Source organism: Malaya genurostris, chromosome 1 (assembly GCF_030247185.1).
Source record: "Malaya genurostris strain Urasoe2022 chromosome 1, Malgen_1.1, whole genome shotgun sequence".
Classification (NCBI taxonomy): domain Eukaryota; kingdom Metazoa; phylum Arthropoda; class Insecta; order Diptera; family Culicidae; genus Malaya; species Malaya genurostris.
In genome coordinates, this window is record NC_080570.1 from 43,604,178 (window position 1) to 43,628,396 (window position 24,219).

The following is a 24,219-nucleotide window of genomic DNA, read 5'->3' on the forward strand; positions in this document are numbered from 1 at the left end:
GATGCACATAACAAAATCATAACACAAGTATATCAACAGTTGATATGTATAACAATTTATGTTATTTTGAGATATTTAACAAAAGAAAACAGTTGAAAGTTAAAACCTTCTGTTAACAATATAATAACAAAACCAGTTATGATGTTTTATTTTCGTTTGCAAGACTCATGATGAAGTTCATTTATTGAAAAAATAAGTTCTTCCGTTGCTTTATATCGAAGTATAATGATCATTCAACAACTTTGGATTGAAACGATACTAAAAGTTAGCTGGGATATAGTTTTTCTGTGTTAAATTTGCTATCTAATTTTTTACAACTATTGTTATAAATTTCTGCTTTTGGACTTCTGTAGTTATATCAAATTCAGAAATAATTGTGATACAAACGTTTTTTAAAATCTGTTACGATTTGGTTCCCGCTAGAGTCTTTTTTGTTATGATTTTTTATTTTAATTTATTAATTTTTAAAATATTTCAAAATTTGTTACAAAATATTTCTGAAATAAATTACTCCCGTTGTTATAATTTTGTTATTACCATCTGATCGGGCAGTGGTCACTTCGGTGTATTTAGGCGAGAGCGCGTGAGAGCGATTCATGCGAAGAGAACGTGTTTCACTCGCGTCAGCTTCTTTAACCACAAGTACACACTCAAATGCTGTCTATTCGACACTGAGAAGTGCGCTTTTCTTTTTGTGTGATGTTCGCTTCATGCATCTCCTGTGTAGACAAGAATCTTACACCAGCGTGTATCACTCTGGTGAAATGCCATCACTGTTCCAAAGCATTCGTGACTCCTAAGCTTGCAATGATTGGATTACAGTTATTCAGAACGTCCACAAAAAAACTGTAATTGTGTTTGGTTAAATTATGAGTTTTCAAGACAATTCTACGTTTCGCATATTCCCCCAACAATTAGGTAACAGATAGCTTCTATGATGTCGTGATTCGTGCTATATGCTATATATTTTTTCTCGATTTTTTCTAGTATTGGCTAAAAACTGATTCAATTTGTAGGCTATATTTGTTACTTACTAAACGAACCGACTTCGGCTATACTGGTCCCAAGTTTCCGGAAATAAGAGTCAAAAAGTTTAAAATGAGACTCACTCAATTTTCTCAGAGGTGATTTGATCGATTTCCACCAACAGGCTCGAATAAAAGTTTCTACAGTCTCATAGGATGCTGTTTAATTTCATCCGAATCCCGGTTCCAGAACTATAGGGTAAAATCATTTAGTACGACGATCTGCGTAGCTGCTCATATTCATCATTTGCATATCCTTTGCATTTACCTTATTGTACATCATCCGAAAACGTGTCTTTTGATAACTAGATTCTGTTTCAGTGTCTTGTACGATTGCTTTATACCCCGAAAATAGGGAAAATCCTTCTTATCTCTCTTATGGCGTTTCCCGATCAGATGGTAATAACAAAATTTAACAACTGGAGTAATTTATTTTAGAAATATTTTGTAACAAATTTAGAAATATTTTTGACTGGTAAGCTGTTAAAATAACAAAAATCATAACAAAAAAGACTCTAGCGGGAATCAAATCGTAACAGATTTAAAAAAAAACGTTTGTATCCCTATTATTTCTGAATTTGATATAACTACAGAAATCCAAAAGCAGAAATTTATAACAATAGTTGTTAAAAATTTAATAGCAAATTTAACACAGAAAAACTATATCACAGCTAACTTTTAGTATCGTTTCAATCCAAAATTGTGGAATGATTTTTTAATAAAAGAATAATTTATTTATTGATCTGATTTCTTCTTTTATTTTTTTTAAATTCTGATCATTATACTTCGATATAAAGCAACGGAAGAACTCATTTTTCCAATTAATGAACTTTATCATGAGTCTTGCAAACGAAAATAAAACATCATAACTGGTTTTGTTATTATATTATATTATTGTGCTATGATTTTGTTATGTTCATCTGATCGGGTTTCGTTTTTAATTAGCATTACACCGGTGCAGTGCTACACTGAGGCATGAATAAACAAACAAAAATGACGAAAATATAAACAGTAACTATTGACTTCAATAAACGATTCCATTGCACAGAGCTACACCAAACTTTTGATGAGTGCTACACCAGTGGCATCGATGCAGAAAAAGTGTAGCACTAGTGTAGTGCAATTGGCAAAAACGAACGGTTTCAGTGCAGCTTTCGCTACACCGGTGTAGTGCAATTTAAAAACGAAAACGACATTAGTTCTACTACAACGCTTGCTGTGATCCCACCGATCGACGGCATTCCAGTCACGTAAATGTTTAAGAAAGCTGCGCACGGTCGATTTAGCCAATTTGATTTTCGAAGTGTGTGCTCAAATTGAATTTTCGGTTTTCCATCAAGTATAACTTCTCTGGAGCAAAATGAAATGCGACTAAATTTTCAGAACTGAAAGATGAAAACATTTCCAAACAAACTGCGTTCAAAATATTTGAGTTTGTACCACTACACGGAACGACCGAAATTAGCTCTGTGCCTAATTCGTATTACTGTTTTTGAATTAGTTGATTTTAACAACAAAATTTCCAAAATAACTATGAAAATAGTTAAAATTGAGAATTTACTTTGCTGGAAAAAACTCTTACTTCTAGAGAATTTGTTTAGTTGGCGAATATCCTGGACAAAAACCAGCAATATTTCAATCCAACACGAAATTCTCATTGACAACTAATTTTGTTATTAAAATCAGAAAATTTGTTTCTATTTATCTATCACCATCATTACTGAAGGACAGCACAGAGAACACAAAAATGAAATTGGTTTAATTAACAAGTTTTTTAGCCAAAAACCCATGAGAAGTGTCAAAGCAAAACAATTCATTAAAAAGCTAAAAAGGACAGTCTTGCTGAAACTGCTTGCAAATTGTTTTGATGTTTTTCGCATGTGTTACGATATATCCATGTATAAATTTCTGATTCGATTTGTAAAAATGACGTAAACTCTTAAATAATAATGTTTTTACGCGGAACAGTGAAGTAAGTTTCGAATGTTGCACTCTAATTGTATATGTCAAATGATGTTTTTTGAATCTTCCAACCTTCCGGGCTACGCCGTCCGGTGTATTACTTGTATTAGGTTTTTGTTTTCCCAGTGCTCAAAGTTTTCAGTGAGAGAGTCGATTTCGCGAAGTCGAATGAAGAAAGCAGCGATTTAGAAGAAAAATTTTCAAAAAGTAGTTTATGTTTCGCTTATGTCTTTTTCTCCAATACAACATCGTATTTATACCTGCCAATATAGAAAAGACTACCGCGACTGAAATATTTTTCGGTAGTAGTGTGCCATCTAGTGGCTAGTAGTCATTACGGTGTTAACGTTTTTTTCGGTGATAGTGCGCCACATAGCTGCAAATTGCAGAAGCCAATTCAACCATTTATGTTGGTTGAAAACAACGTTTTAATTCTCTAATTCAACTAAAAAATTAGTTGAATGGAAATGAAGTGTGCCTTAGCTAAGAAATGACAGCACGTTGAATTGGTGAATTCAACTAAAAAAATAGCCATTTCAACAAATATTTTATTATTATCAAGGGAATCAGAAATAGAAAATCTAAATTAGCAAAAGTAAGATTTTTTTAGTTGTCTCAAAAAATAACTAACTAAAATCAGAAAATAAACTAATTTTTTCGCCAAAATGCTGAATTCGGTCTATCCGTGTAGGAACATTACAGTAATATAAAATTTCCTCTGCTCCTCGACTGATGCTAAGAATATACTTCACCCACAGGTTCGACACTAACATCCGCCCGAATCTCCAAATCCCTCGTCTGTCCACCATCTTCATTGGAACTAACAAGATCTTTCTGCTGTCACTAAATTTTCTGCTTACCCCTCCCACGTTTTTCACCATCTCGATGTCAACTAATTAGATCTTCGTCGTTCTTAGTCATTTTGTTCCCATATCCCCCTTTTACTCTGTTCTCCGTAATATTTACTTCTCTATATTTTTTTTCTTCATTTTCTTCCGTAACATCATTGCCCACGGACGGCCGCTGTAGTCTATGAAGAAAATAAGGGCCGCCCACCTCCCTCGAAGGTACATCTTCGGCTGTCCCTCATAGCTCATCAATTAGAAAGAGAAGAAATAAATCCTCTCAAAAGCTCCCTAGTAAGGGTTCGAAGATGTCCTCTGATGGGTCTCGAAAAATTACAACAACTGGTAGTGATGGCAAAAAACCAGAGAAAAAAGCTCCAGGCCTTGGAAAATTAAATTCCGAGCAAGAATTTCCATCACTTCCTGGGACTTCAAAACCCCCGAAAGTCCCTAAAGATCAGTCAGAGAATTTACCAAATACTGGGTTTGTTAAATTCTCTGATATTGTGGACTGGATCATGTCTACTTTCAATATTTCTGAACCTCTTAAAAGCCTGATAATGGCTTTTATTCCTACAGTTAAAACATTCTTGAAGCAGTTGACTGCAAAATGGCCCCTTCTTTCAGCGATCGTATCCTTCGATGGCTAAGTCACCCACCGAGGTCACGGATACAATCACTGTTATACAGTGGAATTGTAGAAGTATCATCCCAAAAATAGATCCTTTCAAATTTCTAGTAAATAATCTGAAATGTGACGCATTTGCATTGTGCGAAACTTGGCTAACTTCTGAAATACCCTTAAACTTCCACGATTTCAACATTATTCGTCTGGATCGAGATGATCCCTATGGAGGAGTACTTTTAGGGATCAAAAAGTGCTATTCTTTCTATCGCATTAACCTCCCATCGATACCAGGTATTGAAGTTGTCGCATGTCATGTTACAATCAAAGGCAAGGACCTTTGCATTGCTTCCATATATATTCCACCAAGAGCCTCGGTTGGGCATCAGCGGCTCAGTGATATCATTGAGCTCCTTCCCGCACCGAAGTTGGTTTTAGGAGACTTTAACTCTCATGGTACGGGATGGGGTTGTCTTCACGACGATAACAGATCAGCTATGATCCTTGATATCTGCGACAACTTCAATATGACAATCTTGAATACGCGAGAAATGACACGAATTCCTGCACCACCAGCAAGACCAAGTGCGCTGGATTTATCCCTTTGCTCGACATCGCTACGGTTGGACTGCACGTGGAAGGTGATCCCTGATCCCCACGGTAGCGATCATCTGCCTATCGTGATTTCAATCGCCTATGGATTAAGACCATCGGAGACAATCAATGTTTCGTATGACCTCACACGAAATATTGATTGGAAATGCTACACAAATTCGATATCTGAGAAACTAGAAACAACACAAGAACTTCCTCCGGAGGAAGAGTACACGTTTTTGGCTGGCTTGATTCTCGACACCGCGATTCAAGCTCAGACGAAACGTGTACCCGGCGCGAAAACTAACATCCGTCCTCCCAACCCGTGGTGGGACAAAGAGTGCTCGGAATTAAACGCGGAGAGAACTTCATCATTTATCGAGTTTAGGAAAAACGGAACACCTGATAATTTTAGAAACTACGCGGCATTAGACGCTAAGATGAAAAGCTTGATTAAAGCGAAGAAAAGCGGTTATTGGCGTCGATTCGTAGACGGATTATCGAGAGAAACATCAATGAGTACTCTTTGGAACACAGCCCGACGAATGCGCAACAAAAACACCACGAACGAAAGCGAGGAATATTCTAACCGCTGGATATTCGATTTCGCTAAAATAGTATGTCCTGACTCTGCTCCGGAACAGACGATCATGCGCGTCGCCTCATCTAACAGAAACGAAACACCTTTTTCGATGGTCGAGTTCTCACTTGCGCTTTTATCGTGTAACAATAAAGCTCCGGGGTTAGACAAAATCAAATTCAACTTGTTGAAAAATTTGCCTGACTCTGCCAAAAGGCGCTTATTGAATTTATTCAATAGGCTTCTTGAGGATAATATTGTCCCACATGACTGGAGACAAGTAAGAGTTATCGCCATTCAAAAACCAGGGAAACCAGCCTCCGATCACAATTCGTATCGGCCGATTGCTATGCTTTCCTGTATCCGGAAATTGTTCGAAAAAATGATTCTGTTTCGTCTAGACAATTGGGTCGAGACTAATGGCTTACTTTCAGATACACAATTCGGCTTCCGCAGGGGCAAAGGAACGAACGATTGTCTTGCGTTGCTCTCAACCGAAATTCAAATGGCATTTGCTCGTAAAGAACAAATGGCGTCAGTTTTCCTAGACATCAAGGGGGCTTTTGATTCAGTTTCCATAAACATCCTATCTGAGAAGCTGCATCAGCAAGGTCTTTCACCAATTTTGAATAACTTTTTGTATAATCTGTTGTCCGAGAAATACATGTATTTCGCGCATGGTGATTTGTCGACATTACGATTCAGTTACATGGGTCTTCCTCAGGGCTCATGCTTAAGCCCCCTTTTATACAACTTTTACGTAAACAACATTGATGAATGTATCAACACATCTTGCACGCTAAGACAACTTGCCGACGACAGCGTTGTGTCTATTATAGGACCCAAAGCTGCCGATCTCCAAGGACCATTGCAAGATACCCTCGACAACTTGTCGACATGGGCTCTTCAAATGGGTATCGAGTTCTCTACGGAGAAAACTGAGCTGGTTGTATTTTCAAGGAAGCGAGAACCAGCACAACTACAGCTTCAACTAGGGGGTGAAACCATAGCTCAGGTCTTCACATTTAAATATCTCGGGGTCTGGTTCGATTCCAAAGGCTACTGGGGATGTCACATTAGGTATCTGAAACAAAAATGCCAGCAGAGAATCAATTTTCTTCGCACAATAACCGGAACTTGGTGGGGTGCAAACCCAGGAGACCTGATCAGGCTGTACCAAACAACGATATTGTCCGTAATGGAATATGGATGCTTCTGCTTCCGATCCGCCGCGAACACCCATTTCATTAAACTGGAAAGAATTCAGTATCGTTGTTTGCGTATTGCCTTAGGTTGCATGCAGTCGACTCATACGATGAGTCTCGAAGTGCTCGCGGGCGTATTACCGTTGAAAAATCGATTCTGGGATCTCTCATATCGATTGCTTATCCGATGCGATATCTTGAATCCGATGGTGATTGAAAACTTCGAAAGGCTTGTCGAGCTCAATTCTCAGACCCGTTTTATGTCCTTGTATTTTGATTACATGGCTCAGAATATTAATCCTTCTTCGTTTGTTTCCAACCGTGCTCATTTCTTGGATACTTCTGATTCTACTGTGTTTTTCGACACATCCATGAGAGAAGAAATTCATGGAATTCCGGATCACGTGCGCCCTCAAGTGGCCCCAAATATTTTCTATAATAAATTTAGAACTGTCAACTGTGAAAAGGTGTTTTACACTGACGGATCAAACATCGACAGGTCCACAGGCTTCGGCATCTTCAATCAAAACATCACCGCTTCTTACAAACTCAGTGATCCGGCTTCAGTTTACGTCGCAGAATTAGCTGCTATTCAGTACACCCTCGAGATCATTGAAACCATGCCCAAAGACCATTACTTCATTGTCACGGACAGTCTAAGTTCAATAGAAGCTCTCCGGGCAATGAAGCCAGGAAAGTATCCCCCATATTTCCTGGGGAAAATACGGGAACATTTGAGAACTTTATCTGAACGGTCTTATTTAATATCGTTAGTCTGGGTCCCTTCGCATTGTTCCATTCCGGGCAATGAAAAGGCAGACTCATTGGCTAAAGTGGGCGCATTGGAAGGTGATATTTATGAAAGACCAATCTGCTTCAATGAATTTTTCAGTATCTCTCGTCAGAAAACTCTCGAAAGTTGGCAAACTTCATGGAGCAATGGCGAACTGGGACGATGGCTGCATTCCATTATCCCTAGGGTATCGACGAAACCTTGGTTCAGGGGGATGAACGTGAGTCGCGATTTCATTCGTGTTATGTCGCGGCTCATGTCAAATCACTACACCTTCAACGCACATCTCCGGCGTGTTGGGCTTGCGGAGAGCGGTCTCTGCACCTGTGGCGACGGTTATCAGGACATCGAGCATGTCGTGTGGTCGTGCGTAGAGTATCGTGACGCCAGGTCGAAGCTACTGGAATCCCTTAGGGCCCGAGGTAGACCGCCTGAGGTTCCGGTTCGGGATGTGTTGGCGAGTCGGGATAGTTCATATATGCTTCTCATATACCAGTACCTTAAACACATTGATATACAAGTGTAATGTGTTTATCCTCGTTCAGAAAGTATAAACTCCACCTACAGGTTCGACACTAACATCCGCCCGATTCTCTCGATCCCCGTCCCTGTCCACCATCTTCATTGGAACTAACAAGATCTTTTTTTTTGTCACTAACTTTTTCGTTCCCCCTTCCCTGTCTCTTCACCATCTCGATGGCAACTAATTAGATCTCTATCGTTTTCAGACATTTTGTCCCCACATCCCCTGTTTTACCCCGTTTCCACAATATTTATTTTTTTTTTTCTTCATCTCTTCCGTAACATCACCATCATCGTCCAGGGAAGACCGCTCCAGTCGAAAACCAGCATGCGGGCCACCCGCCAGGCCTTCGTAGCCTGGGGGTGTTTTCCGCGGACCCACACGGACCGAAGGATGCGGCCAACATGGATATTTGCAAACGCCATATGGAAGACCCATATGCAATATCCAATTCACCGGCATTACATAATGATACTATTCTAGTTTTAATATAGTCGTAATTAAGATTAGTAAATATCCTTGGCATCTTAGAGCTTAAGCAGTGTGCCTTAAAATTATATTATAATATTGAATAAAAAAAAAAAGGGCCGCCCACCTGGTATTCGTGGCCTGGGGTTGTTCCCCGCGAACCCACACGGACAGAAAAAAGCGGCCAACATAGATACTTACCAACGTGTTACATTCAATACGCCGGCCGGTGCCGATCGCCAGCTGAAGGCTGGATCTGCCAAAGTTATTACATTATCTAAATATAGTATCCTAGTTTTAAGTTATTTGTTAATTAAAATTAGAAAAAGCCTTCGGCATCTTAGAGCTTAAGCAGTGTACCTTAAAATATTATATAATTGAATAAAAAAAAAGTAATATAAAATGTCTGTCCAAATTCTAAATGACTAAAGCTTTATTCACACTCACTTTTCACTACAAACAAACATGTTGAACAAAACAACAAACTCAAATACTTCTAAATTCACGAAAAATTGCCGACCCGTATCAGAACAAAACCTCTCACGGTGATGAAACCCACGTCGTCCCATGGTCAGGTCCCAAGTAGTTCCGGTACTGATGAATATTGTAATGTAAATTAAATTTGCAAATGTCGCATCCTGTAACGTTCGGAGATTTCTTTTTCTTCTTCAACCTGTGATACAATCAGTATCGACAGCATCCTAAATTTAGATAAAGTATAACAATAATTTATTCCTGCGTAGAGCACACCGGAATGAAAAGTTTACCCGTCACGACTCACCAGCTGGCACCTAGGCCCAAACTGAAATAGATTACGCTTCTCACCAGCTTGACCAAAATTTTCCCCTGGATACAAAACTGAACAAATCAAGGTGATAGCGCTTACCAGGATGGGAGTGAGAAACGGGAAGCGACACTAACGAATCCGGAAAAACGATGCTACCAATATCTACCGATTCCCCGTTAAACGAAGCTCTCATTTTCCAGGAAATTTGTTCATCCATTGGAGAATAAGTACTGCTAAAAACAAACATTTTTTATGAGTCCGATACGATGATAATTTCTTGTAGCGAGTTTCGACTTCCAAGAATGATTTATCAGGCCTTTTTTTCATCTTGAGGAGCAAATTAAAATCTTCGGAAATTTTCCATCGTTTAAACATGAATAAGCACTGGAATCCGTTGAATGGAAGTTAATCAAAGCAATGTAAGTTCCTTCAGAGCATTGTTACGAAAACAGTGATGTTTATTTCCATAAAGGAACAGCGAAGAAAACTGCTTTTGCATTGATCCACAATAGCTGTTTTCCTAAAGTTGTAAATTTCCTTTTTTTCTGCTTACCATATCGGAAGAAAAGCCATTATGGGAAAGTACTTAAGCAGTTTTCGCCGCTGCCGTTGAGTGGAAATTCAATAACGGAATATCGAGTCCTAAAGTAGATTAATGAGAAAACAATGATGTTTTTCTAGAAGATTGATGCGGATAAAAATGCTTCTTGAAAAATGATTGTTTTCTGAGGAATGCAAATTACGAAAATTAAGTATAAATTTAGTATTCAAGCTTATTTCAATGTTTAAATAATCCTTATTTCCTTTTATTTGTTTAAATATGGAATAGATTTGATTTTTCAGGTGATTTAGATTTTTTCTACATCTTTGATAATTTTTGTCAGTTTTTATGTTTGAATGATATTTTCAAGAGTTTTTGATTCTAACAAAATTTAATTGTTTAAATAAAAGGTGTAAAAATATCTCTCTCATTAAGGGCGAGTCTTCCGAATTATTTCCTTTGATTCTGGAAATCTCTTATGAAATCAAGCTAATCAAGTCCGAATAAAAAAACACATACGTACATTGTTCAAGGAAGTTGAGCGATGGAATGTAAAACATGAATTTCTTTCTAAACGAGAAGCGCAAATGCATAGAAATGGCAAACTTGTAAAATGTACAAATTAATCGTTAGAACATACATGTTAGGCGACAAACTAAAAGAAAATACAAGGTTATTGATTTCGGGTACAAGCCAATCGATGAAAGTTGAAAGTTGCATAATAAAACGACCGAATTTAATGATCAACACAGCTATACAGTAAAAAGAACAATGTATGCGTTAAAATATGAAGTACAGGTAAAACTTAAGTAGTGAAAGGAACAATTTAAGTGGTATAAGGTACTAACTCCAAATAAATATATTTAAAAAACCGAATAGTGTGTAACGTATCTGTCAAACGGTTAGACGAGCAAATCTGGTGCTGAAAAGTACATAGCTAAGCGATGAAACGCACATATTAAGCCATAAACCGATCAAATTAAGCACTTCAGTCTCCTCGATGATCTCATCTTTCGATACAAATCTCCTTCAAACAAGCTTTTTTTTCAATCTGAGAACAGAGAATAATAGCTGAGGGCTAAATCTGACGAATGTAATGGATGCGGTAGCAATTCGAACATAAATTTAAAGAATTAAACCATCGTAACGATAAGCTGTTTTCGATTAGCTGTGATAAAAAGAACAAACAATTTTTACACAATTATAGAGAAACAAGTTTAAACAGAACTGATTGAAAATAAAAGGATGGATGGAGAATGTCCTGCAGAAAACGATAGTCGTTGAGTGATATAAGGTATAAATTAAAGATAGAAATACAAGTAAATGATAAATGGTATACAGAAAAAATAAGAAAGAGATAGAAATCAGAAGACGTAAACATGTATGGTAAAATGCTAAAATGCTCACTTACAAAAAAGGCTCAAACACCAAAATACATACAAAAATGCTCAAATGTAACAATAAAAAATGATAAAAGTTAGCTGAAATGCTGAATTTTTACTAAAATGCTGAAAGTTAGCTAAAATGGTAAAAGTTAGCAAAAATTTAGCTAAAATGCTAAAATTAAGCTGAAAAGCAAAAAGTAAGCTTAAATGCTAAAATTTAGCTCAAATGCTAAAATTAAGATGAAAAGCTAAAATTAAGCTTAAATACTAAAATTTAGCTAAAATGCTACAAGTTATCTAAAATTCTAAACGTTAGCTATAATGCTAAAATTATGCTAAAATGCTAAAAGTTAGCTGAAACACTAAAATTTTGCTGATATGCTGAAAGTTACCTAAAATGATAAAAACTAGCGAAAATGTAACTAAATGCTAAAACTTAGCTGACATGCTAAAATTTACCTAAAATGCTAAAATTAGGCTAGAAGGTTAAAAGTACGGAAAATTTAGCCTGATATGCTTAAATTAAGCTATAATGCTAAAATGAAGCTGACATGCTAAAATTGAGCTAATATGCTAAAATTAGGCTGCTAAGTGCTAAATATTAGCTCAAATGCTAAAAGTTAGCTGAAATGCTAAAATTGAGCTAAAATGCTAAAAGTTAGCTTAAATGCTAAAATTTCACTGAAATGCCAAAAGTTAGCTTAAATGATAAAAGTTAGCAAAAATGCTAAAATTAAGCTGAAAAGCTAAAACTAAGCCTAAATGCTAAAACTTAGCTCAACTGTTACAATTAAGCTAAAATGCTAAAAGTTAGCTGAAATACTAAAATTTAGCTAAAATGCTAAAAGTAAGCTGAAATACTAAAATTTTGCTGATATGCTAAAACTTAGCTAAAATGATAAAAACTAACGAATATGTAACTAAAATACTAAAATTTAGCTGACATGCTAAAATTTAGCTGGAATGCTAAAATTAGGCTAGAAGGTTAAAATAAGGGAAAATTTAGCCTGAAATGCCAAAATTGAGCTAAGATGCTAAAATTAGATTGCTGAATGCTAAATGTTAGCTTGAATGCTAAAATACTAAAAATTAGCAGAAATGCTACAATTTAGCTGAAATGCCAAGTTAGCTGAAATACTAAAATTTTGCTGATATGCTGAAAGTTAGCTAAAATGATAAAAAATAGCGAAAATGAAATTAAAATGCTTAATTTAGCTGACACGCTAAAATTTAACTGAAATGCTAAAATTAGGCTTAAAGGTTAAAATTAAGGAAAATTTAGCCTAAAATGCTTAAATTAAGCTTAAATGCTAATATTGAGATGAAATGCTAAAACTAAGCTGAAATGCTATAATTAGGCTGAAATGCTAAAATTTAGAAGATATGCTAAAATTTAACTTAGATGCTAAAATTTAGCTTAAATGCTAAAATAAAACTAAAATACTAAAACTAAGCTAAAATGCTAAAATTCAGATGAAATGCTAAAACTAAGCTGAAATGCTAAAATAAGGCTGAAATGCTAAAAATTCAGATGAAATGCTAAAACTAAGCTGAAAAGCTAAAATTAAGCTTAAATGCTAAAATTTAGCTAAAATTCTGATAGTTAATTAAAATTCTAAAAGTTAGCTGAAATGCTAAAATTAAACTAAAATGCTAAAAGTTAGCTGAAATGCTAAAATTTAGCTAAAATGCTAAAAGTAAGCTGAAATACTAAAATTTTGCTGATATGCTAAAAGTTAGCTAAAATTATAAAAATTAGCGAAAATGTAACTGAAATGATAAAGTTTAGCTGACATGCTAAAATTTAGCTGAAATGCTAAAATTAGGCTAGAAGGTTAAATGCTAAAATTAAGTTAAAATACTAAAACTAAGCTAAAATGCTAAAATTCAGATGAAATGCTAAAACTAAGCTGAAATGCAAAAATTAGGCTGAAATGCTAAAAATTGAGATGAAATGCTAAAACTAAACTGAAAATCTAAAATTAAGCTTAAATGTAAAATTTAGCTAAAATGCTGAAAGTTAACTAAAATTCTAAAAGTTAGCTAAAAAGCTAAAATTAAACTAAAATGCTAAAAGTTAGCTAAAATGCAAAAATTTAGATAAAATGCTAAAAGTAAGCTGAAATACTAAAATTTTGCTGATATGCTAAAAGTTAGCTAAAATTATAAAAATTAGCGAAAATGTTACTAAAATGATAAAATTTAGCTGACATGCTAAAACTTAGCTGAAATGCTAAAATTAGGCTAGAAGGTTAAAATTAAGGAAAATTTAGCCTAAAATGCTTAAATAAGCTATAATGCTAAAATTAAGCTGAAATGCTTAATTTGAGCTAAAAAGTTAAAATTAGATGAAATCCTAAAATTTTGCTGATATGCAAAAAGTTAACTAAAATGATAGAAGTTAGCAAAAATTTAGCTAAAATGTTAAAATTATCCAAAAATATTTAAATTAAAGCTCAAATGCTAAAAGTTAGCTGAAATGATAAAAATTAGCGAAAATGTAACAAAAATGCTAAAATGAGGCTAAAAGGTTAAAATTAAGGAAAATTTAGCCTGAAATGCTTATAATTAAGCTAAAATGCTAATATTGAGATGAAATGCTAAAACTAAGCTGAAATGCTAAAATTAGGCTGAAATGCTACAATTTAGATGAAATGCTAAAATTTAGCTAAGATGCTTGTTGCGACCAATCGGAATCTCATGCAGGATTCAGGAAATTTCGATTTCATAAATTCACAAGGCTTTACGAACAAGGTTTATAACAACATGCACCGTATATTCTAAACGTCCTTAAAGCTTGGTGGTCTAAGCTGAACTGGCGATAACGGATAATCAGATAAGCTACTACAGTGTAATCTACCTACATTGCGCATTTGTGATAGTGCAAGTGGCTTTCGCACTTGTGAGTGAGGGATTTCTGAACTAGTCGAATGAAATAATTTATAGCGCAGTGTACCATTCCGTACGTTCATTTGGTGCTGCAACATCGCCGCCACCTTGAAAATAAAATTTTCAATTTCCTTATCCTAACTAGTATTTTTTCCATCCTAACTATCATCTTCAATAACAATCATGCAAAGAGTTGAATATACCTTAAATTATACAAATAAACAACAAAATATCTAGATGCCATCTTCCTTTTGTTCCGCTGACGGTGAGGGGCCAGTGGAAGACTGCTCGTTCGGATGCACCATGTCGTCCTCCTTTTCTTCCATCGGTAGCATGCAGATCTTCGTGATTGGGCGTACAACAACTCCACGATTAGTAAGCAGTGAGACGACTCTTACCAACTTATCCTTGCCAGGGTGAACCGCTATTATCCTGGCTAATGGCCACTTCACGGGTATTTGAAGTTCATCAGTCAGCACGACGAGTCTACCTGGTTGAATATCTGTATTGGGATGGGAAGCCTTAGAGTCATTTTGTAGTTCTTGCAAATATTCTGTCCGCCAATGATGCCAGAATTGCTGGTAGATACGTTGCAAACGTTGATGATGATCGAGACGATTCAGCGGAACTTTAAGAAAGTCTGGCTCGGGCAGCGAATGCATTGTGCTTCCAATCAAGAAATGCGCTGGGGTCAGCGCTGATATGTCGTTCGGATCTTCACTTATGGCGTTTTCGTTTTTAATTTGCACTACACCAGTGCAGTGCTACACTGAGGCATGAATAAACGAACAAAAATGACGAAAACATAAACAGTAACCATTGACTACAATAAACGATTCCATTGCACAGAGCTACACCAAACTTTTGATGAGTGCTACACCAGTGGTATCGGTGCAGAAAAAGTGTAGCACTGGTGTAGTGCAATTGGTAAAAACGAACGGTTTAGGTGCAGCTTTCGCTACACCGGTGTAGTGCAATTTTAAAAACGAAAACGACATTAGTGGTACGATGGGGCGAGAATTCATGCTTGCTTCGATCTGCGACAATACAGTGGCTAAATCCTCGAAGGAGAGTTTCGAATTACCAAGCTGTCGATAAAGTTGACGTTTAGCCACTTTCACTGCTGCCTCCCATAAGCCTCCAAAATGGGGGGCCTTTGGCGGGCTGAAGTGCCAATTGATTCGCTCGCAGGATTTATCAGACACGATTTGTCGCATCCGCGACTCATCTTGCAGCATTCGGTAGACTTCCTCCAGCTCGTTGGCAGCGCCTTCGAAGTTCTTTCCGTTGTCGGAATACAAGTCACTGGGCAGTCCACGACGGGCAATGAAGCGTCGAAGAGCACACAGGAATCCTTGAGTTGATAAGTCACTCACCAATTCGATATGCACCGCCTTGGTGCAGAAGCAAACAAAGATGCAGATGTAAGCCTTCGTTGCAGCAGCTCGTTTGTGTACCGGCTTCAAGTAAACCGGACCAGCGTAATCCACACCAGAGATACAGAAGGGTCGACTAGGCGTTATTCGATGAGGCGGAAGTTGTCCAATTTGTTGACTTGCTGGGACAGGCTGGGCTCGGGCGCAACGAAAACAGTTACGTAGAATGTTGCGAACTACTCTTCGGCCAAGTACGGGCCAATATTTTTCGCGCATAGCCGCAAGTGTTAGGCGGCCGTCACCGTGCATGAGCGATAAATGGTATGATTTGGCAATTAGGCGAGTTAGAGGATGGTTGCTAGGTAATAAAGCAGGATGTTTAATTAGGAATGGCTGATCTGAAAGTTTTAGTCTCCCCCCTACACGAACTATTCCCTCAGGGTCTAGAAATGGAAAAAGGCGGCGGATTGGTGAATGCTTTCCAATAGACTTATTGTACTGTAAATTCCGAATTTCCTCATGGAATGCATCCTTCTGTGCCAATTGAGTCAGAGTTTTTTCTGCCACATTGAGATGATCTGCGTTTAGTGAAATACTGGGAAGCGATCCAATAAAGGGGGTCGGTTGCGATCGGGTTCTGTTTTTAACGTTGGTGATAAATCGCAACACATAAGCAGTCGATCTAAGTAGACGTTCGTATGAAGAAAACCTACCGAAAATTGGGTTAGCGGTATTAGATGAGACGTTAACTCTTGCTACAGTAACGATCATTTTTCTTCGTTCTCTTCCGTTTTCTGGGTACTCAGGTAACTTAGTTGTAGGCCAATTCACTTCAGGAGAAGATAACCATTTTGGACCCTTCTTCCACAAATCGCTGATCAAAAAGTCGTCAACATGCATTCCGCGGGATATAGGATCTGCCGGATTTTCTGTTCCTGCAACATGTTTCCAGGGTGCACCGTGAGTCAAACATTGGATTTCTGATACTCGGTTGGCTATAAAGGTTTTCCATGTACAGGGCGGTGCACGTAGCCACTGCAAGGTAACGGTAGAATCCGACCAAAAATATGAGCCAGCGACAGGAACTTGTAGAGCCTCCACGATACGAGCATGTAATTTGGCACCAATATCGGCAGCACACAATTCTAGACGAGGAAGTGTGATCCTTTTTAACGGAGCTACTCGGGATTTGGACGCAAGGAGTTGTACATGAATCTGCCCTGAAGAACTAATGCATCTAACATAAGTACAAGCACCGTACGCAGATTCCGATGCGTCGCAGAATGTATGAAGCTGGAATGTTGCGTTTGGAAGAAAGGCGTAGCGGTTGACACTGAAGTTTATTATCTTTGGGAGCTGTGTTGTAAACCTTTCCCAAGACATCGCAATATCATTTGGCACTTCATCATCCCAAGCACACGGGAGCATCCATAAACGCTGCATTATCAACTTACTCGTAACGATAATTGGAGAAATCAACCCCAATGGGTCGAACAATTGAGATATCGCCGAGAGGATAGAGCGTTTGGTGTGAGCGCCGGAGTGATGACGAATTTTTGAGTCAAAGCGAAGGATATCAGATTTGGGCTCCCAAGAAATCCCTAACGCCTTTACCGTCCAATGAGCGTCGAATTCGATGGGTGATTGGGTACCAATTTCCTCGGGAGATAAATCGGCCAGTACTTGTGTGTTGTTTGATGTCCATTTTCGGAGTGAGAAGCCGCCCTTTGCTAGTAGCTCACTCAATTCCCTTCGCAATTGGATTGCCTCTGTGATGGACTGTGCTCCTCCAATGAAGTCATCCACATAAAAACCTTTCAGCACAGCTGGTCCTGCTAAAGGATAGGAATCGCCTTCGTCAGCGGATAGTTGCTGTAGCGTACGCGTAGCGAGAAATGAAGATGGGCTTAAGCCATAGGTAACTGTGGATAATTCATAGCATTGAATAGGATCTGTAGAGCAAAATCGCCACAAGATTCGTTGATATCGTGTATCGTCTGGATGAAGTAAGACTTGCCGATACATTTTGGCGATATCACTCACCAACGCCACTGGGAAGGTTCTAAATCGGAGAATCGCGGATAGGAGATCGTCCTGCAACACAGGACCTACCAACAAGGCTTCATTGAGCGATGAGCCTGTTGAGGTCTTGGATGACGCATCGAAGACCACGCGTAATTTCGTCGTCGTGCTGGCTTCTTTCACTACCGGATGATGTGGGAGGTAGTATCCTTCAGAATGATGTCCGTCGTCGTCCTGAACACATTGCATATGTCCAAGAGAGAGGTATTCTGCCATAAACTTGTGATATTCCTTCTTTAATTCAGGATTCCTATCGAGTCGCCTTTCTAATAGCTGGAACCGGTGCAGTGCCGTTGGCTTGGATTGTCCAATTAGATGATTGAAGTTGGGTTGACGAGGCAAACGTACTATATATCGCCCTTCTACAGTTCTAGTAGTGGTCGTTGAAAATAATTTTTCACACTGCCTATGCTCCCAGGAATAATCGGATCGGGGTTGTAATTCTTCGACCTTCCAAAATTGTTCGATTCTCTCCTCAAGGTTGAACAGAGAGACGGCAACGATATTACATGGCGGATTCTGTCCTGATGAAGGAATTTCGCGTGTGGTGCCGGATACTATCCATCCAAAAACGCTGTCTACTAATATTGGGCGGGATTTTTGCTGCTGTATACGATTAGTAGTCGGGAAGAATGAGAAAAAGTGTTCGATACCGAGAATCATATCGACCGGGGCACGCTTGTGAAATTGAGGATCCGCTAGGAACAGATTTGAAGGAAGCTTCCAGTGACTTATTGAGGCATCATGACCCGGTATTTCGGGAGTGACTCTAGGAAGAATCAAAAACTCAGCATTAACAGAGAAATTGTTCTTTCGAGACTGAATTTGGACGTGTATCGACTCTCTAGCGTTCTGTGGCTGCTCGCCAATTCCTTGAACGATAACATTTGATTTTTTTCGTTTCAAACGCAGCAGTTGAGCCATTTTCTCGGTGATCAAGTTAGGTTGAGATGCGCTATCTAACAAGGCACGTGCCAAATGTTCCTTACCGTAGCGATCAATGACCACGACAACTGCCGTTAACATAAACATGTTTTTCTCAGACCGTTGCATTGATGTATTACAGCTGACCTCCGCCGATTGAAGAGAACTGGTTGCAGAGAACATGGAAGATGCCGATTCATCACCAGGAGAGCTCATATTTACGTAAGTCGATGCGTGGGTAGTGTTGCCAATACCAGATGGTGTCTGATCGAAACAAAAGGAGGTTGTACTATCTCCAAACCCTTCGTGAAGAAGAGAATGATGACGTCGCTTACAGAATCTACAAGTGTACTTCGAAGGACAGTGTCTTGAAAAATGATCATTCCTAAAACAGTTTAGACACAGCCGATTTGCATTGATCAAAGCCAGGCGGTCTACTGCACTCATCTTGTCGAACCTTATGCATTTTATCAACGGATGACGTTGCTCACAGGCATAACACTGACTAGAACTGTCCGCTGCTATACTCCGTGTTGGTGTGATCTGGTGGAACTTGCTGGTTGCCGACACATGCGAAGACGTTACATATTGAGGCAAAGGTTGAACATGATTCACCGAAATAGATTCAAGCACACGGATGCGTCGATGCAGAAATTCAACAAGAGCTCCATAGGTTGGGGTTTCAATAGTCGATGCATGGTCCTCCCACGCCTTAAGAGTTTCATCGGGTATGCGAACGCACAGTAAATGCTCCAATATTGTGCTCCAAGAATCCACTGGTTCACCAAGCTGCTGAAGGATTTTAGTGTGCCGCTCAAAATCGTCTACAACCGTATGTAACGATGCTGTTGTTTCCTTTTTTATCCATTGGATTTCCAGCATTGCCTGCAAGTGCCGTTTCTTTAGAAGATATTCATTCGCGTACCTGTCAACCAATGCTTGCCAAGCCAATGAATAGTTAGTAGCGCTGATCGCAAATGACTCGATCACTTGTGCTGCTTCACCCGTCACTGCTGACTTCAAATAGTGAAATTTTTGGATCTCCGGCACGTCTTGATTTGAATGGATCAACGCTAGAAAGGTGTCGTGAAAGGCTAGCCACTCCTTAAAATCACCGTTAAATTCAGGTAGTGTGATCGTCGGAAGCTTAAGACCCTTTAAGCTGGAGGGAAATGTAGGGGGTGAATGAGGAGAAACATTGCCAACAGGAATAGTCGAAGGAAGCTTTTGAAGTAGACCCGCTTTTATTTTAAAATATTGTCCTTCAAATGAGGAACGGATTTGGGAGTTTAAATTTATACCTTCGCTTGTTTCCTCGATACCTTCAAGAGCCGCTTGAATATCTTCAAGGTCCTGTCTGATAGCGTCCAAATTTTCGATTCGCAATCCCACCTCAAGCCTGTCCCGCTCCTCTTGGTACGCCATTAGGAATTGAGTCGCTCGTCCCAGCGATGCGAGTAGTGCCATGCGTCGACGGACTAACTGCCGTTTTTCTTGTTCGTCCGCCATTTGGAATACGCTCCTGTACACTGACGACGATGTGGTGAATAGAGAGCGTTATACAACCGTTTCCTGGGAAAATTAAGACCAGTAGCCCTGGGATAGGATTTTAGCACACTTGGAGAGGTACGTACCTTGTCCAAGGCTAAATTTGCCTTGTATATATAAATCAGCCAACTGGAATCAAACCAGCCTATATGGTCGCACGAATGTTTTCGAGACTAATCGTTTCTGCGAAGCAATTGTCCCAGCGTAGGCACGGTACGAAGCACAACCGATCGAAATCCTGACTGGACCGTCGAGGACCGTAGACAGTAATGATGAATGCCACTCGAAAAAAAATGGGAGAACGCAATCTAGAGCGCACCAGCGGAATAGAAGGAGGAATTGGACAGCTACTAACCTGTTACCAGTAAGAATTAGGCATTGTATTTCATATATTTCAACAGCTTTGCCTGGGTCAACAGCAATGACCACGTGCTACAAGCGCGATGGCGGATGCAGAACCGTACTGTTTGTTGGATCAATTGTTTTACGCTACACAATAACCACTTAACGTGGCGTCGTAATAATTCACGATGGCGATGGAACGGTCTTTCCTTAAGTGGTCCGTGATCGCATGCAGCAATCAATCCTGGTCACGGCACCAATTTGTTGCGACCAATCGGAATCTCATGCAGGATTCAGGAAATTTCGATTTCATAAATTCACAAGGCTTTACGAACAAGGTTTATAACAACATGCACCGTATATTCTAAACGTCCTTAAAGCTTGGTGGTCTAAGCTGAACTGGCGATAACGGATAATCAGATAAGCTACTACAGTGTAATCTACCTACATTGCGCATTTGTGATAGTGCAAGTGGCTTTCGCACTTGTGAGTGAGGGATTTCTGAACTAGTCGAATGAAATAATTTATAGCGCAGTGTACCATTCCGTACGTTCATTTGGTGCTGCAACATGCTAAAATTACACTAAAATAAGGCTAAAATACTAATATTAAGCTAAAATGCTAAAATTCAGATGAAATGCTAAAACTAAGCTGAAATGCTTAAATTTAGCAGAAATGCTAAAATTTAGCAGAAATGCTAAAATTTAGCTTAGATGCTAAAATTTAGCTTAAATGCTGATATTTAGCTAAAATACTACAATGCTGAAATGCTAAAAATTCCATAGGTAAGCCTTCACCCGGTGTTATCACAAGTTAGGAGAAGTAGATTACATAAAAAAAATGTAATAATACACCAGAAATTTATGGATTATTCATTATTATTTGATGAATAAGTGCCGCATGATCATAATATGAAAGATTTCGAGAACTACTAACAATGGATTATTTTTAGTGGTCATAGCTATAAGGTTCATCGCTGCTGTTGTAGAGATTCCACTTATCGAAATATTAATCTTTGTGAACGCGTCCACGTTCGCTAGGTGTCAGTGCAAACACGAACAAACAAACAAACCAAGCTAGCGAACTCACCCGAAACCGCCAGATTAACGATGAACATGTTGCGTGCCGTTCGCATCTGTGGCTTCCTGGCAACCGCCATCACCACCAGACTGTTCCCGGTAGCACCGAATATGATTAGCGTGCTGTAAAGGACAATCAGTATGTGATATGCCGGGTCGTCCACTTTCCTGTTGTTACTGTACTGCTCGATCAACCCCTGCCGGATGGTGCTGGTGCTGAACGTTACATTATCCAGGCTGAGATTCAGCCGGGATAGAACGACGTCCATGGTCCGTTGGTCTACTGGCTTAGCGACTACTGAGGCTGTAGTTTTACGTTCGCTTATCGTTTTTTTATGGCTTTGATTAAGTGTTCTAATTTTATTTTTCTTGTTTTATCAGCATGAAAACAGCCACTAACCGGTCCAACATTAGCGGCTGCGATACGACACGATAGACCATGCTGTGGCATCCGTCAGGCGGTGATGTCATTTAGCCATCTGAAAGGAGATTAAAGAAGAAAAAAAGTGGGAATTATATTTTTATCCCAGAGAGAAAGGTTACAGAATTTTCTAGCATAGACAGACAGCAGTTTAATCTCGTTTCAAGGTTCATTTTTCAGCGCGAGAACGTTGAAAATTCTAAGAATTTCTTATAACAATTGAAAATTGTTTCACTTATTTTAATGGAGAAATGTCTGGACTGCATAAATCAATACCCGCCAGTCGGTTTCGCCACTCAAGAATATTTTTTTCAAACAAGGATAACCGTACCAGTATTCATCCAACGGGAAAGTTTTGCGATTTTTGGCATTCGGCTTAACTGAACCACAATCGCATGCGTATGTACTGTTAATCATTACAAAACAGTAAAATACCTTCACTAATGGGACGAATATCGGAGCAATTACTCTAGCAAGTGAACCAATATACGAGTCTGTTCGGCGCAATTGAGCACAAGCAGGTCATAAATTTACTCTCAAACTGCGTTATACCCTTCCGCTACAAAGCGTGAGTAATCCATGTTTTGCTATCGTATTCTCTAATTGTACGTAAATAAATATGTTTCTAGCAATCAGCGGAGGACGATCGGTAGCAGTTTAGAACAAGTCGAAAAATATCATATCTCTAACTTCTCGCAGACGATACAACACGTTTCGGTCGATAAATGAACTCCCACGCTACACGGAAAAGGTCACGTTCGCAAAACAACTTAAATTTTTGTTATTTTTCAGAATTTGATAGGTTGAAAGTTGATGCAACTAATCCTTTGTTTATAATGAACCGCCATTTTAGATTCATCATGCTCACAGCTTAGCAAAAATAAGCACTTCAATTGAGTACTAGACACCTAGAACTGGACCAGACAACGGTTAATCATCTACGCGAGCAGGTTTCGGACTATGATTGGTGCAAAATTTGAAATAATTTAACCCTCCTTGTGGCGTGATAATGCCTTTCTATTGCCATTCGAAGAGCTTTATTAAAATATATTATTTTCATTAAGATATTACGGACTTGAATTCGGGTTATTTTCAATACAAATTCATTCAGGTTCGGTCAGGGTTTGGTTACAACATCTTTGCTGTTAGTTCAATCCAAGATGCATTTTTTATTATTGTTCAATTAGGTTGCATGTACAAACTACGGACTTTTGAGCTTGTTGTTTTTTTTTTTTATTAACCCTCCACTCTCCCCCACACCAAAAGGCTCGCATTTGAGCCCCCTGGTAATGGGCACCATTTTCAGCCATTGGCAACAACAATTATAAAACAAATATTGAATTACTACTATACTATATCTAAAATGGCTGAAAATATTAAATTTCTTGAAGTAACATTAATGATTAGAGAGATATACTAAATATGACAAAAACGAAAAGTGTGCTTCTAGTGGATTATTTGTCCTTTTAAAGAAGCACATATATTAACAAGAATAGTTACAATTTAGGTGATTCTAACGCGTTGAATTAATAATTACATTTAGCTGTTTGTAGACGGTTTACATATAACACATAGGAATAAAAGACACAAATACATAATTAATAACTTAGATTAGTAATTGGCGTATACGACTTCTTAAGTAGTTTTTGATGCTGGATTTGAACAAGTGACGATGTGTAATGTTCTGTATTTCTCTGGGCAGTTTATTATATATTGCTGGACCAATGAATGTAATTCGTTTCTGACCAAAATTTGAAAATGCACGAGATTGCGAAAGATGATTAACTTGCCTTGTGTTGTGAATTCGAGGTGTTGTATTTATTGTTATATTGTGAAAAGTGTCCGGATTATGTATTATGTTGTGGATTAAGATTGATGTTTGTTCATCGCAGATAGCTAGAATGGGTAAGATTTTATGAGGAAGATCTGTATAAAGCTGAACTGTAGGAAATAGAAAGGGTAGATCGAATATTATTCTGATACAACGATTTTGCAATATTTGCAATCTCTTCAATTTTGACTTGCAGGCTCTACCCCAGACAACGATGAGGTAACTCAAGCGAGGATGAATATGAGCGAAATAGAACAGAATAAGTGTCTTCCGTGGTAGAAAATGGCTTACACGTTTTAAAATTCCGCACAATGATGAGATTTTTTTTCGATTTCCTTTATGTGATGTTTCCAAGACAACGTAGAGTCCAGATGGATTCCCAAATATTTAAAAA

General features: G+C 38.4%; 1 protein-coding gene across 6 annotated transcripts in view; it reads right to left on the bottom strand.

Annotated features, from left to right (window-relative positions):
• The window catches only part of LOC131438215 (neuropeptide F receptor), a 71,078-nt gene that overhangs the window by 17,478 nt on the left and 29,381 nt on the right, over positions 1-24,219 (bottom strand). For all 6 annotated transcript variants that reach the window (XR_009230897.1, XR_009230894.1, XR_009230893.1 and 3 more), the window contains one exon: positions 21,584-22,052. Coding sequence is in view for 3 of the 6 variants with exons in the window: in XM_058608088.1 (XP_058464071.1) it covers positions 21,584-21,842 (259 nt within the window). In the remaining 3 variants the exon portion in view is untranslated. The remainder of the gene's footprint in view (positions 1-21,583; positions 22,053-24,219) is intronic.